This window comes from Mauremys reevesii, linkage group 9 (genome assembly GCF_016161935.1).
Source record: "Mauremys reevesii isolate NIE-2019 linkage group 9, ASM1616193v1, whole genome shotgun sequence".
NCBI lineage: Eukaryota > Metazoa > Chordata > Testudines > Geoemydidae > Mauremys > Mauremys reevesii.
The window spans coordinates 53105530-53122729 of NC_052631.1; the positions used below are offsets into that span (position 1 = coordinate 53105530).

The following is a 17200-nucleotide window of genomic DNA, read 5'->3' on the forward strand; positions in this document are numbered from 1 at the left end:
TGCATGGTATTCACCCACGAAAGCTTATGCTCTAATACATCTGTTAGTCTTAAAGGTGCCACAGGACTCTCTGTTGCCTTTAACCATCTTGTGACCCACCCAAATCAGATTCTTTGACTGAACTTTCCATACTTCTGTTGTGGCTTCCCCTCCATCTAAGTGAGAAATGATGTGTAAAGACTGGTTGCATTAGGCAGCAGAGAGGAACATTTCAGATGATGAAAATAATGCTGAGTTGCAAAAATGGACACTGATTTAATGATGGTTGTTCATTCCAGGTGAACATTAATAAAGGAAATGGCATTTCATGACCGTCTGTCCCCCACACAGAGGATTCTGCTGGCCATCTTCTGCTTCCCTCTGCTGCCCTTCTACCTCTGCGCTCTCTGTGAGTAGCAGATCCATTTGACCATACACGCCTTCTGTATTTCACCCTCCTCTATGGGCAATCACTGACAGAGTGATAATAAAGAGCTCTAAAAAAGGGTGGTAATTTTATTAATGCTGTGACTAGGTGGGAAGAGGTTGTTCAGAGATGAGACCCATTTTGAGGTAAATTGGGTCAAACAAGTGAAATATGCATCTTTAAAGATAGAACCTGTCACTCACACATTTGTGTCTTGGCAAACTGAGAGCTCTAAAACCAACCAGTGATACTGGAAGTCTCCTAAACCCACAGTCAGGGTTTTTTTGAATATGGGTAAAGGACATTTGTGGTAAGAATAACAGCATATCTATGGATTTGTGACAGCTATGATATCCCTATAGGCTATGCAAGGAGTCATGAGGAACAAGAGGAAGGAAAACCCACTGAACTTGGTAAGTGAACACTGGGACCTCTTTCTGCTGCATATTAGGCAATGTGAACACACACAAAATTGAATCTCACCTAGAGCATTATGGGAAGGTTTGGGGGTGGAGGAAAGTACTTTCACCTTCTGCCTCTTGACCTTCTGGGGCTTTTGAAAAAAACTGACTAGGGATGACTCATCTTGAGTGGAAATGACAAACTCAGAATGAAAGGAACAGCTGTTACTACTCTGAATGGAGGGATAAAAGAATAACAAATGCTATGCTCCCAGGCTTGGTGGCCTCGGGCACCTGACAAATAGCACTAAATATAGCTGGCGTGGAAAACTTAAAAAAAAAACATTTGATTCAGCAGCCGTTTTAGGGTTTGCCAAAATGTTGACAATGTAGCAACATAAACATTATATAATTATTGTCCTGTATTTCTGAATGTTATGACCCCTCCTCTTCCCTTTTACTTATCCTGGTAAAAATAAATACTGATTAAATTGGAAAACAAACAAAGCTGCTTCTGGAACATAAGGCCCAATCCTGCTTGCATTGACGTCAAAAGCAAAACTCCCATTGGCTTGAGTGGTGTGGGAGCCAACCACGTTTTCTCTTGCCTTGAAAAACATAACTATGTTTAGTTGGATTAGTGCAGTGGTGGGCAACCTGTGGCACGTGGCCTGTCAGGGTAATCTGCTGGTGAGCCGCTGGCCTTCCCGGCCAATGGGAGCTGCGGGAAGGGGTGGCCAGCACGTCCCAGGGGCCTGCGCCACTTCCCACAGCTCCCATTGGCCGGGAACGGGGAACCATGGCCACTGGGAGCTGCGGGCAGCCATGCCTGCGGACAGTCAATATAAACAAACTGGCTTGCGGCCCGCCAATGGATTACCCTGATGGGCCACATGCAGGCCGTAGGTTGCCCACCAAAGGATTAGCAGGTGCAAAGTGCTGCTGAGCAGGGAAGGAGTTAAAATAGGTGTTGTGTTTAAGCATCACAAGCCAGTCCATTATAATCAGTGTGATCTCTAATCAGTGTGATCTCTAGTCATCAGCAATGCCCAAGAAAACCAAGCTAAGGACTTTCTGTGAGAGCTGCGCACTGAGGTGGGACTGGAAAAGAATCACTCTGTCCCAGGGAGAGGACCAGGGATGGAAAGCAAAGCAGAAAAACATTCTTTGGATAACAATCCAAACACAGTTCTTTTCCCCTGGTGCTCAGGAGCTCGCAGGAAAAGAGCCCCATCACATTTCCAGTAGGCGATGCTGACTGTTTCAATGACATAGAATACTGTGCCACAGAGATGAGAGGTGCGAATGGAAATTCTCCAGATGAGAACAATGATGATGAAAATAGAGACGTGACAATTAATTACTTGGACTGCTCAGGACCTGTCCTGAGGGCTCGCTAACCTTTTCTGGGTTGCTTTAACCCTTTATGCCCAGCCCAGAACTCAGCCTCACATTCTAGCATTGAATACACTTCCCCAACCTATCAGAACCACATCTTTCTCATGCAGACACGCAGTGTTATACCAGTCATCACTCGGGGGCTTGAAACCATGAGTCTGAGACAGCAGAAGGCAGAGCGTAATGTGACAGTGATCTTCTGCTTTAGGCGTGACATCAATAACAGTTGCTCATGTTTCCAACAGCTCATGTGGAGGCGGGAAAGACAGTTGAAACACAGAAAGACTCCAGCTTCACAGGTGAGACTTTTCTATCCTGAACTGGAGACTCTCTCATGCATTTCACTTTCCTGGGTGCCCAGGCCCCTGTGCAGAGGGGTATATTTCTGCATTGTAAAAGTATTGTTCACTGTGATGCAACAGTATCCTGCTGGTCTGTGACAAGTTGGAGATGCCCACTTGTCATCCCCATGGCAACCCAGGGATGCACATTCCAGGCAAGCTCTGGATAGAATTTAGTGGCTTGCTGAGTTCATTCTAGAGCTGGAAATCTATGTGATTGCATGTTAATTAGCTGTTCAGAGCTGAAGTCTGAAGCAAGATGTCTGATTGCTCTGATTCACAGGCTGTAAGTGTGTAGGTGGAATTAGCACCAAAAGGGTGAGTGGTTGCTCTGACACGTTGGCTGCTGAACCAACTGACTAGGTGTTCCAATGTGGCAGCAACATGTCTAAGAATATGCACAGGTTTGGTTGGAGCAAAATGCTTCTGAGTTTTGGACTAAGCCCATGAACCACGACAAACACCACTGATGTAGGCAGAGTTAGATACACCATGTTTGGCAGGTAGGGATTGTTTGGTTATCTGTTGGTATCTCTAGTGCATCAGCAGTGTTCCACATTAGGGTAGCAGAGATGTTGGAAGGAATTTATGATGCTACAAGTTCTGATGATGATGTTGTGGTTTGAAGTGAAACCTGAGAGTATCATGCTATTAGTCTATGAGAGGTGACTGGCACTAGAAAAGAGTTTGAAATGTAATAAGGAAAAATGCTGTCAAGGCTAATTCCCCACTCTGGCACTTTGAGTGCAGAAGGTGGGGCCCTCAAGGATTTTAAAAATTAATACTGACCACTCTCGAAGAGACCATGCTGTGCATTGCCACGAGCTATGTGTTAGTGAGTGTGACAGTACCTGAGAGCTCCCTCTACTGGGGCTAAGGAGGCACTGACAACATGCCTCAGGAAAATCTCCATTTTGGAGATCTGTAGAGCTGCTTCCCCGAGTTCTGTTTGCACAGCACTCCTCTCTCAGCTTGGCATCCAGATCTTATGTTTGCCCTGGGAGAACGTTTAGTTGGAACTTCTCAACCCACATTCCTGTGTTTGTATTTCTCACTGTACTCCAGTAAATGGGGGCTATGCAAAGGGCAGCTCAAAGAAGAAAGTCAGGCTCCTCGCTGGTCACTAGTGCTTCCAGAATGTTGCTTCTGCAGGTCACAAAGTGTGCTCAAAGAGCAGCCCATCCAATGGTCTGGGTGCCCTGGACCATCTTACAAAGATACCCTGAAATAAGCAGATCTGTCTTCACACTATCCACCCTCCTCCTCAGATTTCTGTTCTCACAGGAATCTTGGCTCAGTTCTACTAAACCCAAACTGACTCCACAAAGCCCTTTCATAACCTGAGCATTCAGTGCCATGGCAGAGCACTTGGGCAATCCCAGCAGCCACTGCTCTTCCTGATAGTCTGGCCTGGGAGAGCACCTCCGACAAGTGTGAATGGCCAGTGCTCTTAAAGAATGACAGTTGTTGGGGGGTAACCTTCCCTTGGTGCCCAAGCTGCATTGTAGGGATAAGCTCCCTTCCCCAGTGATTATAAAGGATTAATAACATAGGCCAACAAGACAAGGAAAGCTTTGCAGAGTGTCCTGAAGGTCAACAAATCCGCTCTTTGGCAGACAAGGGGGAAGAAAATCCAAACGCTGACAACCGTTCACGGCAAATGTCCTGCCAACAGACCCCTCTCTCGCTTTTATAGAAAGAGGTTCGAGTTGCAGCCAGCTGAGTATGAGCTCTGGAGAAAAGAGATCCCTCATGTGGAAACCGCTGTCCCTGTGCTAGTCATCCTGCAGGCTAAGTAACCAGCTGCTCCTGCACAAAGAGGAGAAATAACATCTATCAGAAAGCAACAAAAATGGCAAGGGGGGTGGGTAGAAGGGATGTGTTTTAAAAGAAAAATCACATGCCCCATATACCAGGTCTTTGCCTCAGGTAGGTTCCTCTACTGATGCTGTACTTTGAATTCTCCCTTTGTCAAGACACACAGGATTTGCCCTAGCAGATCAAACAACACCACAGTGAAGTCAGTGAGTTAGGTGCCTTCATAACTTTGAGGATCTGAGCCCCTGTCACTAGCGATTTTCATTGCCCTTCCTTGGGCCTTCTCAGTCTTGACTGTACGTCCCTAGAGGTGACAGCTGAGGGCATTACCTGCACTTTGTATAATGTCATGTTATGTTCGATTTTGGTAAAGTCTGTGCCCATCGCTGTGTTTATTTGTGGTGTTTCAGCCATTTCATTTAGCTCAGTGTAAATGAACAATCCTCATTGTCTTTCTGCAACCTAAATATGGCCTGATCACTTTTCACAATAATATCTCAGCCATCAATTAGATCCCTAGTTGTGTGGATACCAGGAAACTGAATACAGAAGTTTATAGTTCAGTGGAAAGTTCTGCTGCATCTTAAATCATAAAGCACAGCTGCTGACACAGCAGAAGCTGCAAAATGAATGGAGCATTTGAGCAATGTATGGAGTGGTAGCTTATGAAAGAGGAATAAATTCAATGTGTTGCAGTTCAGTTAGAGGGAGAAAGAAAGGACAGGCAAGCCAAAGGACTCCATTACAGCACACTGCAGTATCATCAGAATGTTCAATGCCATGGGAACACACTTGGAAGCTTTAAATGCTCAAAATCAGACAGGTACCACAATTTGAATGAGCTGCTGAATGCATCCAAAACGTCTGTTAGTCTATAAGGTGCCACAGGACTCTTTGCTGCTTTTGCAGCTAAGAGGAGAATTCAAGATCCAGAGCTTAGATTTCCAAACGTGAATAGTGATTGCCGGTGCTGTGATTTTGGGGTCTGACTTTTCAGATGGCAGGTACACAGCAGCACTTTCTGAAAGTCAAGCCCCTCTAAGGTATCTCACAGTGGGCCCCCAAAAACTGAGGGGCCCAAGGTCATCAGGGTCAGATTTTAAAAAGTATTCAGATGCCTTAAGGTTCAGATAGGCACCTAGTGGGATTTTCAAAAACATGGTAGCACTGAATTCCCACTGATTTCAGTCTTTTATTAGTGTCTCAGATCTGTGACAGAATGGATCTTCCCACCATGCGTAATGCCAGTGCCATCACATATTTACTAGAGCCAGAAGACTTGTAGAGGGCCCAGATTATTCTGTATTTTCTTCAAAAACTCTGGTCTGTAGTTTTATTTTATATTCAGTGGGATTTAATAATATAATTCTCACTATGTACATATTCTCTCTCTCTCATGGTAAAGCCTCACTTGTACTCTGGCCACTGATCCATCTCCCTGAGACTTATTCTAACATTTCAAACCCTTGATCAATTTCAAAGAGTTGTTTTATTTTTAAACCAACCTGGCAGTAACCTCCTCCTCCCCAAGATGTGAAATTTCTGCCTCCAGATAACACCTGCCTGTGGCCCAAGATAAGGGGCAGGAATCAGTCCTGGGCCAATGCCAGGGTTTTTTTATACATAAAAGTGTCATGGCCTAAAGATCTCTCAACCCTACTGGACTAGAGATAGGAACTTTAAACCAATGGGAAAAGGAAAAGATGTGGTTCTTAACTTAGTTAAATTGCCACATGCTCATACATTAGGAAGCCAGAAGGAACCATTATGATCTTCCAGCCTGCCCTCCTGCATAGCACAGGCCAGAGAACTTCACACAGGGATTACTACCTCAAGCCCATCTCTGGTGACTGAGCCAGAACATCTGTTTTAGACAGACCTCCCATCCTGATTTAAAGATTCCAGGAGATGAAGAGGCCAACACATCTCTTGGTAAGTTGTTCCATTGAGCATGGGCTGCTGCCCCAGTGCTGCATGAACATCAAAGTAAAGGGGATGGACAGGGAGGCACAAATATGTTAAGCTGCCTGGATGCACAAGAAGAGGTAAGCGACTCTGCCCTATATGACAGGGCTTGGTCCAAAAATGACGGGGGAGGGTTCCATGGACCTTTTCACTGGCCAGCCTGACAACCAACATTTTTTTGTCTAAAAACTGAAAAATTTGAATTTGACCATTTTCAAGGAATGTAGACATTTCCCATGAATATATTCATTTAGTCAAAAGCCCAAATTTTCTGTTGAAAATACATTTGGATGGAAACATTTAGAGTATCCTACTCAAGGTGTCAGAGAGAAGCTGTGGTGATAATTCTGCCGGCTGATAGGAGGAGGTTAGTGACAATGGAAGACGACAGCAGCCAGCCCAGGTGTATCAAACTCACTGCTTGAAGGAATAAAAACTACCACTAACCTTGCCATGCTCAGAGCCAAATACACAGCTCTTCTTCCAGGCTTCCCCACAATCGAGTTCTCATTCCCACAGACTCATTCATTAAAACGAGAAAATCCTGAACCCCATTCTGCTGGCAAGGAAGGAATGGAGAAAGAGAACACTGTTGTTTTTCTAGAGATGGGAGGTGCTTACATACTATGGTGAGGAGGGCCTTGTAGGGACCTAGATAGATGGGTGTAGAACTCCCCTTGGGACAGTGCAACTCCAGTGCCCACTTCTGAGGCCCGAGTCTGACTCTCGCAATCTAGCCTTAAGAAGACAACAGCAACTGAAAACCAAAAAGCTACAGGACACCAAGTGGTAGAGGCTATTAGGAAGGATGCATTGGGGTTTAACTTAAATTTGTATTGAAGGTTAGCTATCCCCAATCAACTTAAACTATACTGAAAAAAAGCAACTCTGTAACCAAAATGGGTGCCACACAGGGCTTTGCAGCAGATTTACTAGATCAGTTTAAATCCATACCTTAGTTTAAATCAGTGCAACTTTCTCATGTAGACAAAGCCTTAATTTGGTACCACAAGGGGTTTCCCCTCTAATTATTAATGAATCATTGCCCATTCAGTTGCTGGGGTCTGTCTAATGGGATTGCCAGAAGAAGGGTGTTTGGAGGAGGGATATGAAGGAGGAGAGGTTTGTGTCACTGGAATATGGAGGTCCAAGCGTAAGGTGCAGTGTGGAAGAAAGCATGGAGATAAGAATGGGAGAGAGTGAGGAGGCTTGAGATGCTGATGGAGTGAAGGGAGCTGTTGGGGAGGAGTATAGGCCGGAGCCAAGTTTTTGCGGTATAGAAGGCAAGTATGAGGAGCTTCAGTCTGATGTGGAGAGCCACGGGATGCAAGAATGGGGGTGAGATGTGCATAGTAGGTGGTGAGGAAGATGATGATGTTACCAGGAGTATTTTGGCTGGGCAGTAGGGGGACGTGGTGATGTTCAAGAAGGCCAGAGAGGAGAAGTCTAGAGGAGAAAGGACCAAGGCTTGGGTGAGGGATTTAGACAGCAAAATGGAGAAGAAAGGGTACTTGTAGGGATGTTGTGCAGGAAAAAAGCACCAGGATTGACAACCTAGATGTGGTGGCAGAGGAGAGAGTAGAAAAGGGCTCCAAGGTGGTGACACCAGCTGAGAGGAGGACAGTGTAGCTGCTAGAGTGATGGACACAGGAGAGTTTCATTAACTCAGGGGAACTGACACACACGAGTGAGCCCCCGAAGAACTGGAGGCTATGTTTGCCTGAGCCCCCAGAATTTTGAGTGCTTTTCTGAATCTCCCATGCCCTTCTTTTCCTTCCTTTCAACCGTAACGCCTTGCTGGATGGGTCATCAGCAGGAACTTCTGAATCTAAAGGCACATGCTGCTGCTGCTTAAGCTAAAGCGCTGATTTCCCTAGATGGAAACAGTAGCATACTTATGTGGTCCACACACCAGGGTAGGCAAAAACCCATATACCATACTGTGTTAAGGTGGATTACAAAGCAATAGCCCTAAAACCATCTGTTCCTTCCTGTGAGACCTCTTGCCCTGACCCGTGACTGCTCCTCTGCTAGCAGGATGGCTCCAAATTGGAACTGAAGTATTGAGCAGGGGAGTGTGGGCATCAGAACATCCCAGGAATACTGAGCACATTGTACATGTGGATTACTAAGGGGGCAGTGGCAAAGCTGGGCAGAGGCAGCATGCACAGAGCCACACATGCTCTTTCTGGATCTGCTGAGCAGAGGCATCCCGCTGGGTTTGCAGAGAAGGTTGGCTGCCTGTTGGCAACCTATGCCTTGGCAGCAGCTCACAGTAGGGGCTGTAGATCGGGGGTGGGAGGTGTACCTGTGTGAACTCTGCCAACATCAGTCAACAGTACTAGCTCCTTGTCTATAGATTAAGAAGCAGCAAATTTACCCCAGAATCACTGGAGGGGAAAAAACCTCCACTTGCCAAAAATTCCAACAGCGATTAGAGCTAGCGACACCAACAAGTAAACACCATTAGACATAGTTTTATCCCCTGTGTCAGTACCATGGGCTGGCAATCAGCATGATGAATGAATACTGCAAGTGTGCAAAATTGTGTAACTGCCGGAGAGAGCCCGTCAACTCACAGGTGTTAAAATTCCCCTGAGGCCACCAGCCAAACATCCCTCAGCTAGCAGCTCTGACAGGATGGAGGCCCAAGATAAAATTAGAAAGGGTTTCTAATCCAGCACCTTGTACAAATGGTAGGGGCCAGCTAAACAGGGTTGCTGCTAATTGCTAAACCAGACCGCTGTACTCCCTCTCCTACCCTGGTTGTGGGTATGAGACTTTCAGCTGAGGCAGGATTTTTGCTGCTAGTGTTTTCTGGCACCTACAAATTTCAGAGATCATGTCCTTCATGCCAATTGGTGGGGAGATCCATTTGTTGCCTCTAAAGGAGGGTCTGTTTTTTTCAGGACAGACATCTCTTTATTTATTTATTAGGGTTATTTATTCATCAGTTTTGGAAGTGCTGTTCCCCCTGAAAATGGCTGTTATGCCCCACTTTACACCAACCTTCACCCCAGGACACAAAGTCACAGGCTTTTGTTCACAACTGCATGCCTTCCTCATCACTCCTTTTGTTATTTTTTATTTTTAAGCCATTGATTTTTTTTTTAAGCCGTGTTTTAAAGTTTCCACTTTGGGTGTGGCAGAGGAGAATCAGAGAGGCATCCTTTTAAAGAACTGCAAGCGTTGCAGAATGAATTCCCTCTAGCGTAACAGTGCTGGTAGGGGGATTTGAGGGTAGACAAGTGCTTAAATCTGAAAGGGCAGAGAGAGGGGAAGGGGGAGAGGAGCGCTTGTCCTGAAACTAGAACTCTCCCTCTGAAATGTGGCTCCTTCCTCAGATTTAGGAAGTGGATCCCCACTGGGATTTCCTTTCAAAGGTGACTTGTAACCTATTCATTAGGGTAGATTTTGGCAGGGCAGTAATGGTGCATTTGAGCAGGGTCGAGCACGCATTATTTGTGTGTGTGCAGAGTTCGTTTTGGGTGAGGGGGAGCATTTGCCTTTCCAAGAGTGGAAAATAAACACTGCCGGTTCTGCAGCAGCAGCAGCAGCAGCAGCAGGTCTGAGGAAGGAAGCGGTGGGAATACTCTGATGGGTACCATGGAGTTTAAAAAAGACGCCAGTGCAGTAACAATTGAGATGCTTCTCATAGTTCGCCCTCAGAAGAGGAAGACAGTGCAAAGGGTGCAGACAGACAGACAGACGGAAATCAGTGCCTCGCACCACAGCCAAGGTAAAGCAATATCTGCAGTTGTTCAAGTGGAGGGTGCAGCTGCAATGCATGCAGAGCCAAGCTGCAAGTGAGTTGTAGAATGAGGGGTGAACCATCAGCCCTCGGGAAAGAACACCAGTTTTTTTGGTTTTCTTTTTTGCCCCTGTAATTTAAAGACATGCAATGAAAACCCAAACCTGCAAACTCCCCTCTAAAATCTTCCAGTTTTAACTTAGTTTTATTGATCTTGTTTAACAAACAAGAGCCTCTGCATGTTGCATACCACACACTGCAGGTGACTCAGGGTGCGGCACCTGTGTGGCACACCCATGGAGCGGCATGTGGCTATTATTCCGAGGACCGTGTTTATACATGCCCTGTTACAACGGAACATTTTATATAGTGTGAGACACTGCCAAAGAGTTTCCGAAAATGCATTAGATTTACAAGGCAAAGCAGTGAGCAGGTTGAACTGACTGTGCTTCAGTTATTTAATCCCAAATTGATGACTATCACAAATGATGCATAGGGCAACATGGTCTTATTTTAGTGTGTGTGTGTGCGTGAGCGTGTGCATACTTTGTCTGCAAAGAATATCACCATGAGCCATTTATAGTTACAGTTTGTGACAATCCCCTTGGCCTATCTCCTATCCCTTCAGGGGATCTTCCATGCTCTTTTTGGAACCCTGGAAACCATGGGCTATTTGCAGACAACAGAGAGAACCTCCCCTCACTGCAAAACTGAAAAGAGCAAACACTCCATTGCTGCAATCTGGTTTAATCCCAACCTCTTTTAACTGTATTTCAGACTCTGCTGATTGGGGCTATATAGATACTGAAGAAAAGACAGGAAAAGGTGGATGATCTGGCTAATCTAATCTTTAGCTGTAGTTGATTTCTGTCTACTTCATGCCTACACCAGCACCAATGTCTCCAACTGCTTTGCAGCCTTCTACAGAGCTGGTGGGGGTGAGATGAGCTTGGAAATTTTGAAAACATTTTCATTTGAATATTTTGAAAAAAGACCAAATTTTTAAAAAACGTGCAGCTTTTTTTACTGAGAAGTCTCGATTTTCCAAAAAATGTTTGGTTCTGAAATTGTGTTCCCAGTTTGCTTTCTTCTTTCTTCCCCCTTTTTTCCTCACTGAAAAGTGAGGAAACCTGAAACACTAACTGAAAATGTTTTCAGTTTTCGTTGGGGGGAGATGGAAGGTATTGAAAAATGAAACCATTTCATTTTATTAAAAAGGGCCATTTTTGACTAAAACATTTTCTAGCAACTACAATTACCCCTGAATTGTCTGCCCACCTCAAGCAGCAATGATATGCCCCAGAAGGATTCGCTCTGCAAAATTACAACAAAATCAGCTCTCCGAGCCATTTTGGCTTGAACCATTGTAGGCAGGCAAAGAGAAAGGCCCAGGAGCTCTGGGGACACAAACAGGAGGGGAGGGGAGACTGAGCATGGAAAGCAGTTTTATATAGAGGAACGGGGATCAATGGATAGGTGGCAGGGCAGAGGGGGAAGGGATGGGTAGCAACTGTTCAGGCTAGGAAGTCCAGGAACTAATTACTCCTGGCACTAGCTCACTCCCATGAGAGAGTAATAGCTGGATAACTTCCTTCTGTGAACTCTCTTGTATTTAGACTAATGGCACTACTAGAGGGAATATTTGGGTAGTGGGTAGACCTGGTAGAAAATGCCAATTTATTTTTCGAGGACTATTTAAAAATTGAGTCTGATTTATTTCTCCAAATAACCCTAAAAATGAAAAAAAATCAATGAAAACTTGCCATAGAAAGCTGAAAAGTTCCAGGGCTTTGAAAATTCATTTAGGTAAATTTTTTTTTTTGAAAACTGTACATTTAGTGAAGTCAAAACATTTTACCAAAATTATTTCAGTTTTCAATTTCCATTTTTTGTTGATAAACTGTAAAATTTTGATCCAAATGAAAATCTTTCTCTTTTTGTTGAAAATATCTATTCAAAAATGTTGACCAACTCTAGTGGTATATCTCTCCTTCATAAACAATGTCATAGCCTCTAAGAAGACAGTGTTGTCTAACAGATACAGCTCGGGGCTGTAACTCAGGAGACCTAGATTCCATTCCTGGCTCTGCCACTGGTCTGCTAGGTGACCTTGGGCAAGTTGCTTCATCGCCCATGACTCAGTTTCCCCAGTCGCTAAAATAGGGATAATGACACTGACCTCCTTTGTAAAGTACTTTGGGGTCTATGGATGAAGAGCTAGTTAGTATCAGTAGTAGTGTTCCCCTGCTGCTGATCTCTAAAGTGCTTTAGAACTTACTTTCAACCATCATGATTTTCAAACTTTTCCAGTGAGAGATTCTCCTTGGATAGCCCTGCAACATGTTACTTTGGGAGGGGATTTGTCTAAATTTTAAATGAACACACACCGTAATCAGGAAGAGTTTGGGAACTAAAACAGGGCATGGCTGGGAAAAATAAAGACATCCTCTTGAAGTCAGTGGATTTACATCAGGGATGAATATAGTCCATAATATTAAACATGTGATATATTCACCATTCCCATTGCAATTGATTGTGATGTCATAAATTACTCTTTGATTGCAGGAGTAAGTAGAAAAGGAGTCTGAGTTTGGAGGACAAAAACAGAAATAGCAAGGAAAATATTGGACTGGCATTTTTCAAAGAAACTTTTTCCATTCTCATGGGTCAACAGTTCTTCTATGAGTCCTCTTGGGTAAATAATGCCTAGCTGAGTGATGTCTCCTCATCATGGAGTTGGTCTTGTCTCAGCTAAATCAACAGAAATTTTATTTCTGTCTTCAGTGGGAACAGGAGTGGGCCTGATGTGATCTTCCCACTAGCTGGTAGCAGACACGCTGCCCAGCACCCGTGAATGATATTGTCTGACTCTCATGCCCATGCTTGTCATTATGTAGGTTTTCAAAGCGATGGAAATGGAAATGACAGATCGCAGCAACCCAGAGGGAATGGCCTTCCTGGTACGTTGTCTTCTCTGCCCTCTCATTTTGTATGTGAGAACTTAGGGCAAGTGATAGTGAGGGCATCGTAGAGCTGGCTGGAGCCAGGCAGAGTGCGTGGAGATGCTTTGCAGGCTGCCTCTGCACACTAACAATGTGCTTGTCACAGCCCTTTCCATTCCAGGCCCTACTGTGTCTGGGTGATGTGCACAGGGAGGCTCCATTCAGACATGGGTCTCCCTGTGCTCATGCGTAATGGGGGTGGGGGGAGAGTGCCACCTTCCTGTCTCTAGCTATCAGCAGGAGCCACTGGAGGTCAGGATGTGTGTGTGCATGCGCCAGGAATATGGTGGGATGGCTAGGTGCTGGGCACACTATTGCATACATGCATCATAGTTATCATATACGTAACCCTGCCTCAGCATGGGGGATGGACAAGGTGAGCTCTGGAGGTCCCCTCCAGCCCTACATTTCTCTGATTCTATTATCATAACCAATAAAGAATCCTCCTGAAAGCTAACATAGCCTGAGGCAGTATTAACAGTCGCACAGAGCTCTTAGCTTACCCAGGACCCATGTAGTTCATGGTGTGTGGAGGCAGGAAACCCTGTCCTGTTGAGAAGGTGAATCTCTCATCACTTCAACCACTAATGGAAAAGTTGGGTGCAAATTGCATGGGAGGATCCTCCCAAACTTTCCAGTCCTCTGCACAGTTGTTTTTGACATGAGGAACAATCTGTCCCCTAGTCCTGAGCTTCCATATAGCTCAGCCAATCCACTTCGTATCTGACCCATAACCCGTCCCACTAGTCCCACTCAAAGCCTCTCTTAAGAGGCTGTACAAAACTGTGCCCTGGATTTATTATGGAACATAAGCAGCCCCTAGGGAATGAGCTCAGGCCACCAACCAACCTCATTTTTGCCTGTATGAAAACATAATTTGGTCTCTAGTGAAGAAAGGCAAGTGAAAGAAACAGAGTTTTGCTTCCACAGAACTACTAATAACCCCTATATGAAAACCCTGTATGTTACTGATGCATTGCTTAATGTGAGTTCTGATCCAGCTCCCACGGCAATCAATGGGAGTAGATTCAGCCCATAGACAGTAAGCAAGCAAGTAGTATCTTGTGGCAAGGTACTGTCAGTAATTGTCTTTGACCATATCAGACAGACAGGTGACAAATAAGAAAAGCAGATAAATATTAATAGCTTTAGAGCCTTAACATGCTCTTCTTTTGTGCCTGAGAGGGTTTTCAACGACAGCTACATAGTGGAGATCAGGAAATTCACCAGGACTAGAAGGAACAAAATTGTCTGTGGCACTAGTATAACAGAGAATGAGTCCTGCAGCATGAACACTTGGTCACTTCACACTCTTGAATCTGAAGAAAGAGGCAGAACCTGATACAGGACTAGAAGGGACAGAATTACCCATCACACAGAGTTAACTGAAGTACCTCTAGTAGTTCAATGCAAATCTGAGTATCAATACATTTTCCTCTAGCCTGCCTTCAGGACACAAGAGGAGTCCTCTTGAGGATAATTAAGACTTTCTGATGCCAAAAGGAATAGCCAGCTCTTAATGCACCAGCACCAAAGGGGTTAATAAATTCACTTTAATCAGCCGCATTCCTGTCTTTATGAGGACTCGACACCATGGAGCAGCTGGTGCTGCTGCAATATTTACAAACGGTATGACATTAACTGAGATTGAACCACATTAAAAAAAACACACTGCTGCCACATACAGTGCATCAAAATCTCATAAGTCACAGACCTGATCCATGTCAGCTGTGAATTACGAAAAGTATCTGGCCTTTCAGATGAGCTGTTAAAGTGAAGTTCCTTCTGCTGCTGGGACACAGATCCCATGACACTTTCTGAAAAACAGTAAGGGATAACCCCAGTGTCATGGCCAATGTTCATCCTCGGTGAATCAGGTTCTAATGTCCAAGGCCATACGCAAGATATTGCTCAGTGTTAAATGGCATTGGCTGACTGTGCTAGCTTAATGTCATTGCAACCCTGTGGGATAGATTAATGTTATTTAGTACCATGTGTATTACCACATCACGTAGGGGCTGCAACTGAGATCAGGGTCTATTCTGCTGAGTGCTGTACACACATGGTGAGAGACAGTCCCTGCCCCACAGAACTTACAATCTACACAAACAAAAAGAGAGGAGGTGACTCAAGGTTATGCAGCTGGGAACAGAATACAGGTCTCCTGACACCCTGTCCAGGTCCTTACCACTAGACTAGTGTTTTTCAAGAGACAAGGTGTGGCCCCTAGAGAGCTCATGAAAGGCAATCAGGGGGTCACAAGACATTCAAAACTTTATTACAGTCTGAAGCAAAGAAAATCTCACTCCCCACTCCCTGTGCACCTCTTCCATTTCAAGGTCATGTATTCTCTGTCAGCCTACTGAAACACACACATACTAATTATTGATACGTGTTTTACTCATATAGTAAATGTAAGGGGGGAATGCAAATTTTTTACTTCAAATATGAGGTTGCCAATTTGAAAAGGTTGAGAAACACTGAACTAGACTATTTATGCAAGTGTGATCAGGGGCGGCTCTAGGTATTTTGCCGCCCCAAGCACAGCAGGCAGGCTGCCTTCGGCAGCTTGCCTGCAGGAGGGCCCCGGTCCCGCGGATTCGGCGGCATGCCTGCGGGAGGTCCATCGAAGCCGCGGGACCAGCGGACCCTCTGCAGGCATGCCACCGAAGGCAACCTGCCTGCCGCCCTCGCGACGACCGGCAGAGCGCCCCCCCGTGGCTTGCTGCCCCAGGCACACACTTGGCGTGCTGGTGCCTGGAGCCACCCCTGAGAGTGATACATTTCAATAAAACAGAATTCAGTTGATGCCAGTCATGCCTCTCCAGAGAGTTCTCCTTCCTTCCCTACTTCCTCAGCCAGGGTCTTGCTCCCAATGCCTGAATTGCATGGACTATTCCCAACTAGCACTCTCTTGTTCACTCCACTTGCATTTGAAGCCCAGGAATTGGTCCACACAGCACACAGAATATTGAGCTCTGCTGTATCAATTTGCTTTACAAGCTATAAAAGCTATAGAATGGAATCTCAGTGCCATTTAGCTCATTGGTGTGCCACATTTATAGATTTAACCTGGTTCTGCAGTTAGTGCCCATTGCTGTAGGATGAGAAAATTCCATTTTATTCTAGTCATGGGGATGTTTTCTTCATATAAACAGGCCAGCCAGTTCAGATGCAGCCTGACGAGCAGGTACCAGTCATTACTTCCTACACCAACGAAGGTAGGTGGTAACCCAGTGAACACTGATTTTCTGTAGCAATGCAGCATTCATCTCTTATTTATGGTCGTATGAGAGAAAACTTGCTCAGAACATCACCACAGCAAGAGACACATATGAGAATTTTTTATAATCGGACTGCAAAAGATGAAGAATTTGAAGAGTCACTGGACAATTCTTTCAAGAATCTTGAGCCTGGTCTACAATTAAAAGTTTTACCAGTATTGCTGTTGGTTAAGGGTGTGGCTTTTTTTTTTAACCTGACATAGCTAAGCTGGTGTAGATGGCTTTTTATTGACAGAACTGCACTTATACCAATATGGCTAAAGCTATAAACTATACTGGTATAAGCCCTTTCATACCACTTTAACTGCATCCCCACTAGAGGCTTTTGTTGGCAGTACTATATTGGCATAACTCCATCAGCAAAACCCTCCTAGTGTAGAGCAGACCTTAAGAGAACAAGGAAAGTAAGAAGAGTTTGTCCGTTGGTTCAAATTATTTCTTTACATTTTATAACGGGGCCGTCTTGGGTTTGATTCATCCTGTACATCTGTTCTATACTAAAATTGATATTTAAAGCCTTCTTGGTCCTTAAAAAAGTGGGTCTTGATTAGGGACGAAGAAGTTAATAAATAATACATAAAATAAATAATAATAATAATAATAATAATAAATCACAAAAACTTCAGAGACTTTCATTCCATTGGTTTTCAAAACTGATTTTTTGCTTTTTAAAACTTTCTGTGGATATTTTGTATCAACTTTTTTTTGTTTTCCAAAGTGGGTTATTTTTGCAAATAAGCATTTCTAGTATAACTATACCAGCACAGCACTCCTAGTGAGGACACTGCTCAGACCAACCACGTGCAGCTTTGTTGGTAGAACTCATTCCAGCAC

The 17200-nt window shown here is 44.6% G+C and overlaps 1 protein-coding gene across 13 annotated transcripts in view; it reads left to right on the plus strand.

Moving 5' to 3' along the window:
- Nucleotides 1-375: 375 nt before the first annotated feature.
- Nucleotides 376-17200, plus strand: part of KY (kyphoscoliosis peptidase) — a 61441-nt gene continuing 44616 nt past the window's right edge. For 2 of the 13 annotated variants that reach the window (XM_039489215.1, XM_039489202.1), the window contains exons 1-5: nt 2688-2832; nt 9875-10068; nt 10858-10905; nt 12978-13040; nt 16241-16303. In XM_039489215.1, coding sequence (XP_039345149.1) covers nt 2768-2832; nt 9875-10068; nt 10858-10905; nt 12978-13040; nt 16241-16303 — 433 coding nt within the window. In that variant the 5' untranslated portion in view covers nt 2688-2767. Of the gene's footprint in view, nt 389-768; nt 820-2450; nt 2505-2687; nt 2865-2944; nt 3050-4242; nt 4476-6200; nt 6297-9874; nt 10069-10857; nt 10906-12662; nt 12776-12977; nt 13041-16240; nt 16304-17200 lie in introns of those variants that run through there. The other 11 variants (XM_039489208.1, XM_039489210.1, XM_039489209.1 and 8 more) reach the window with 11 other exon arrangements.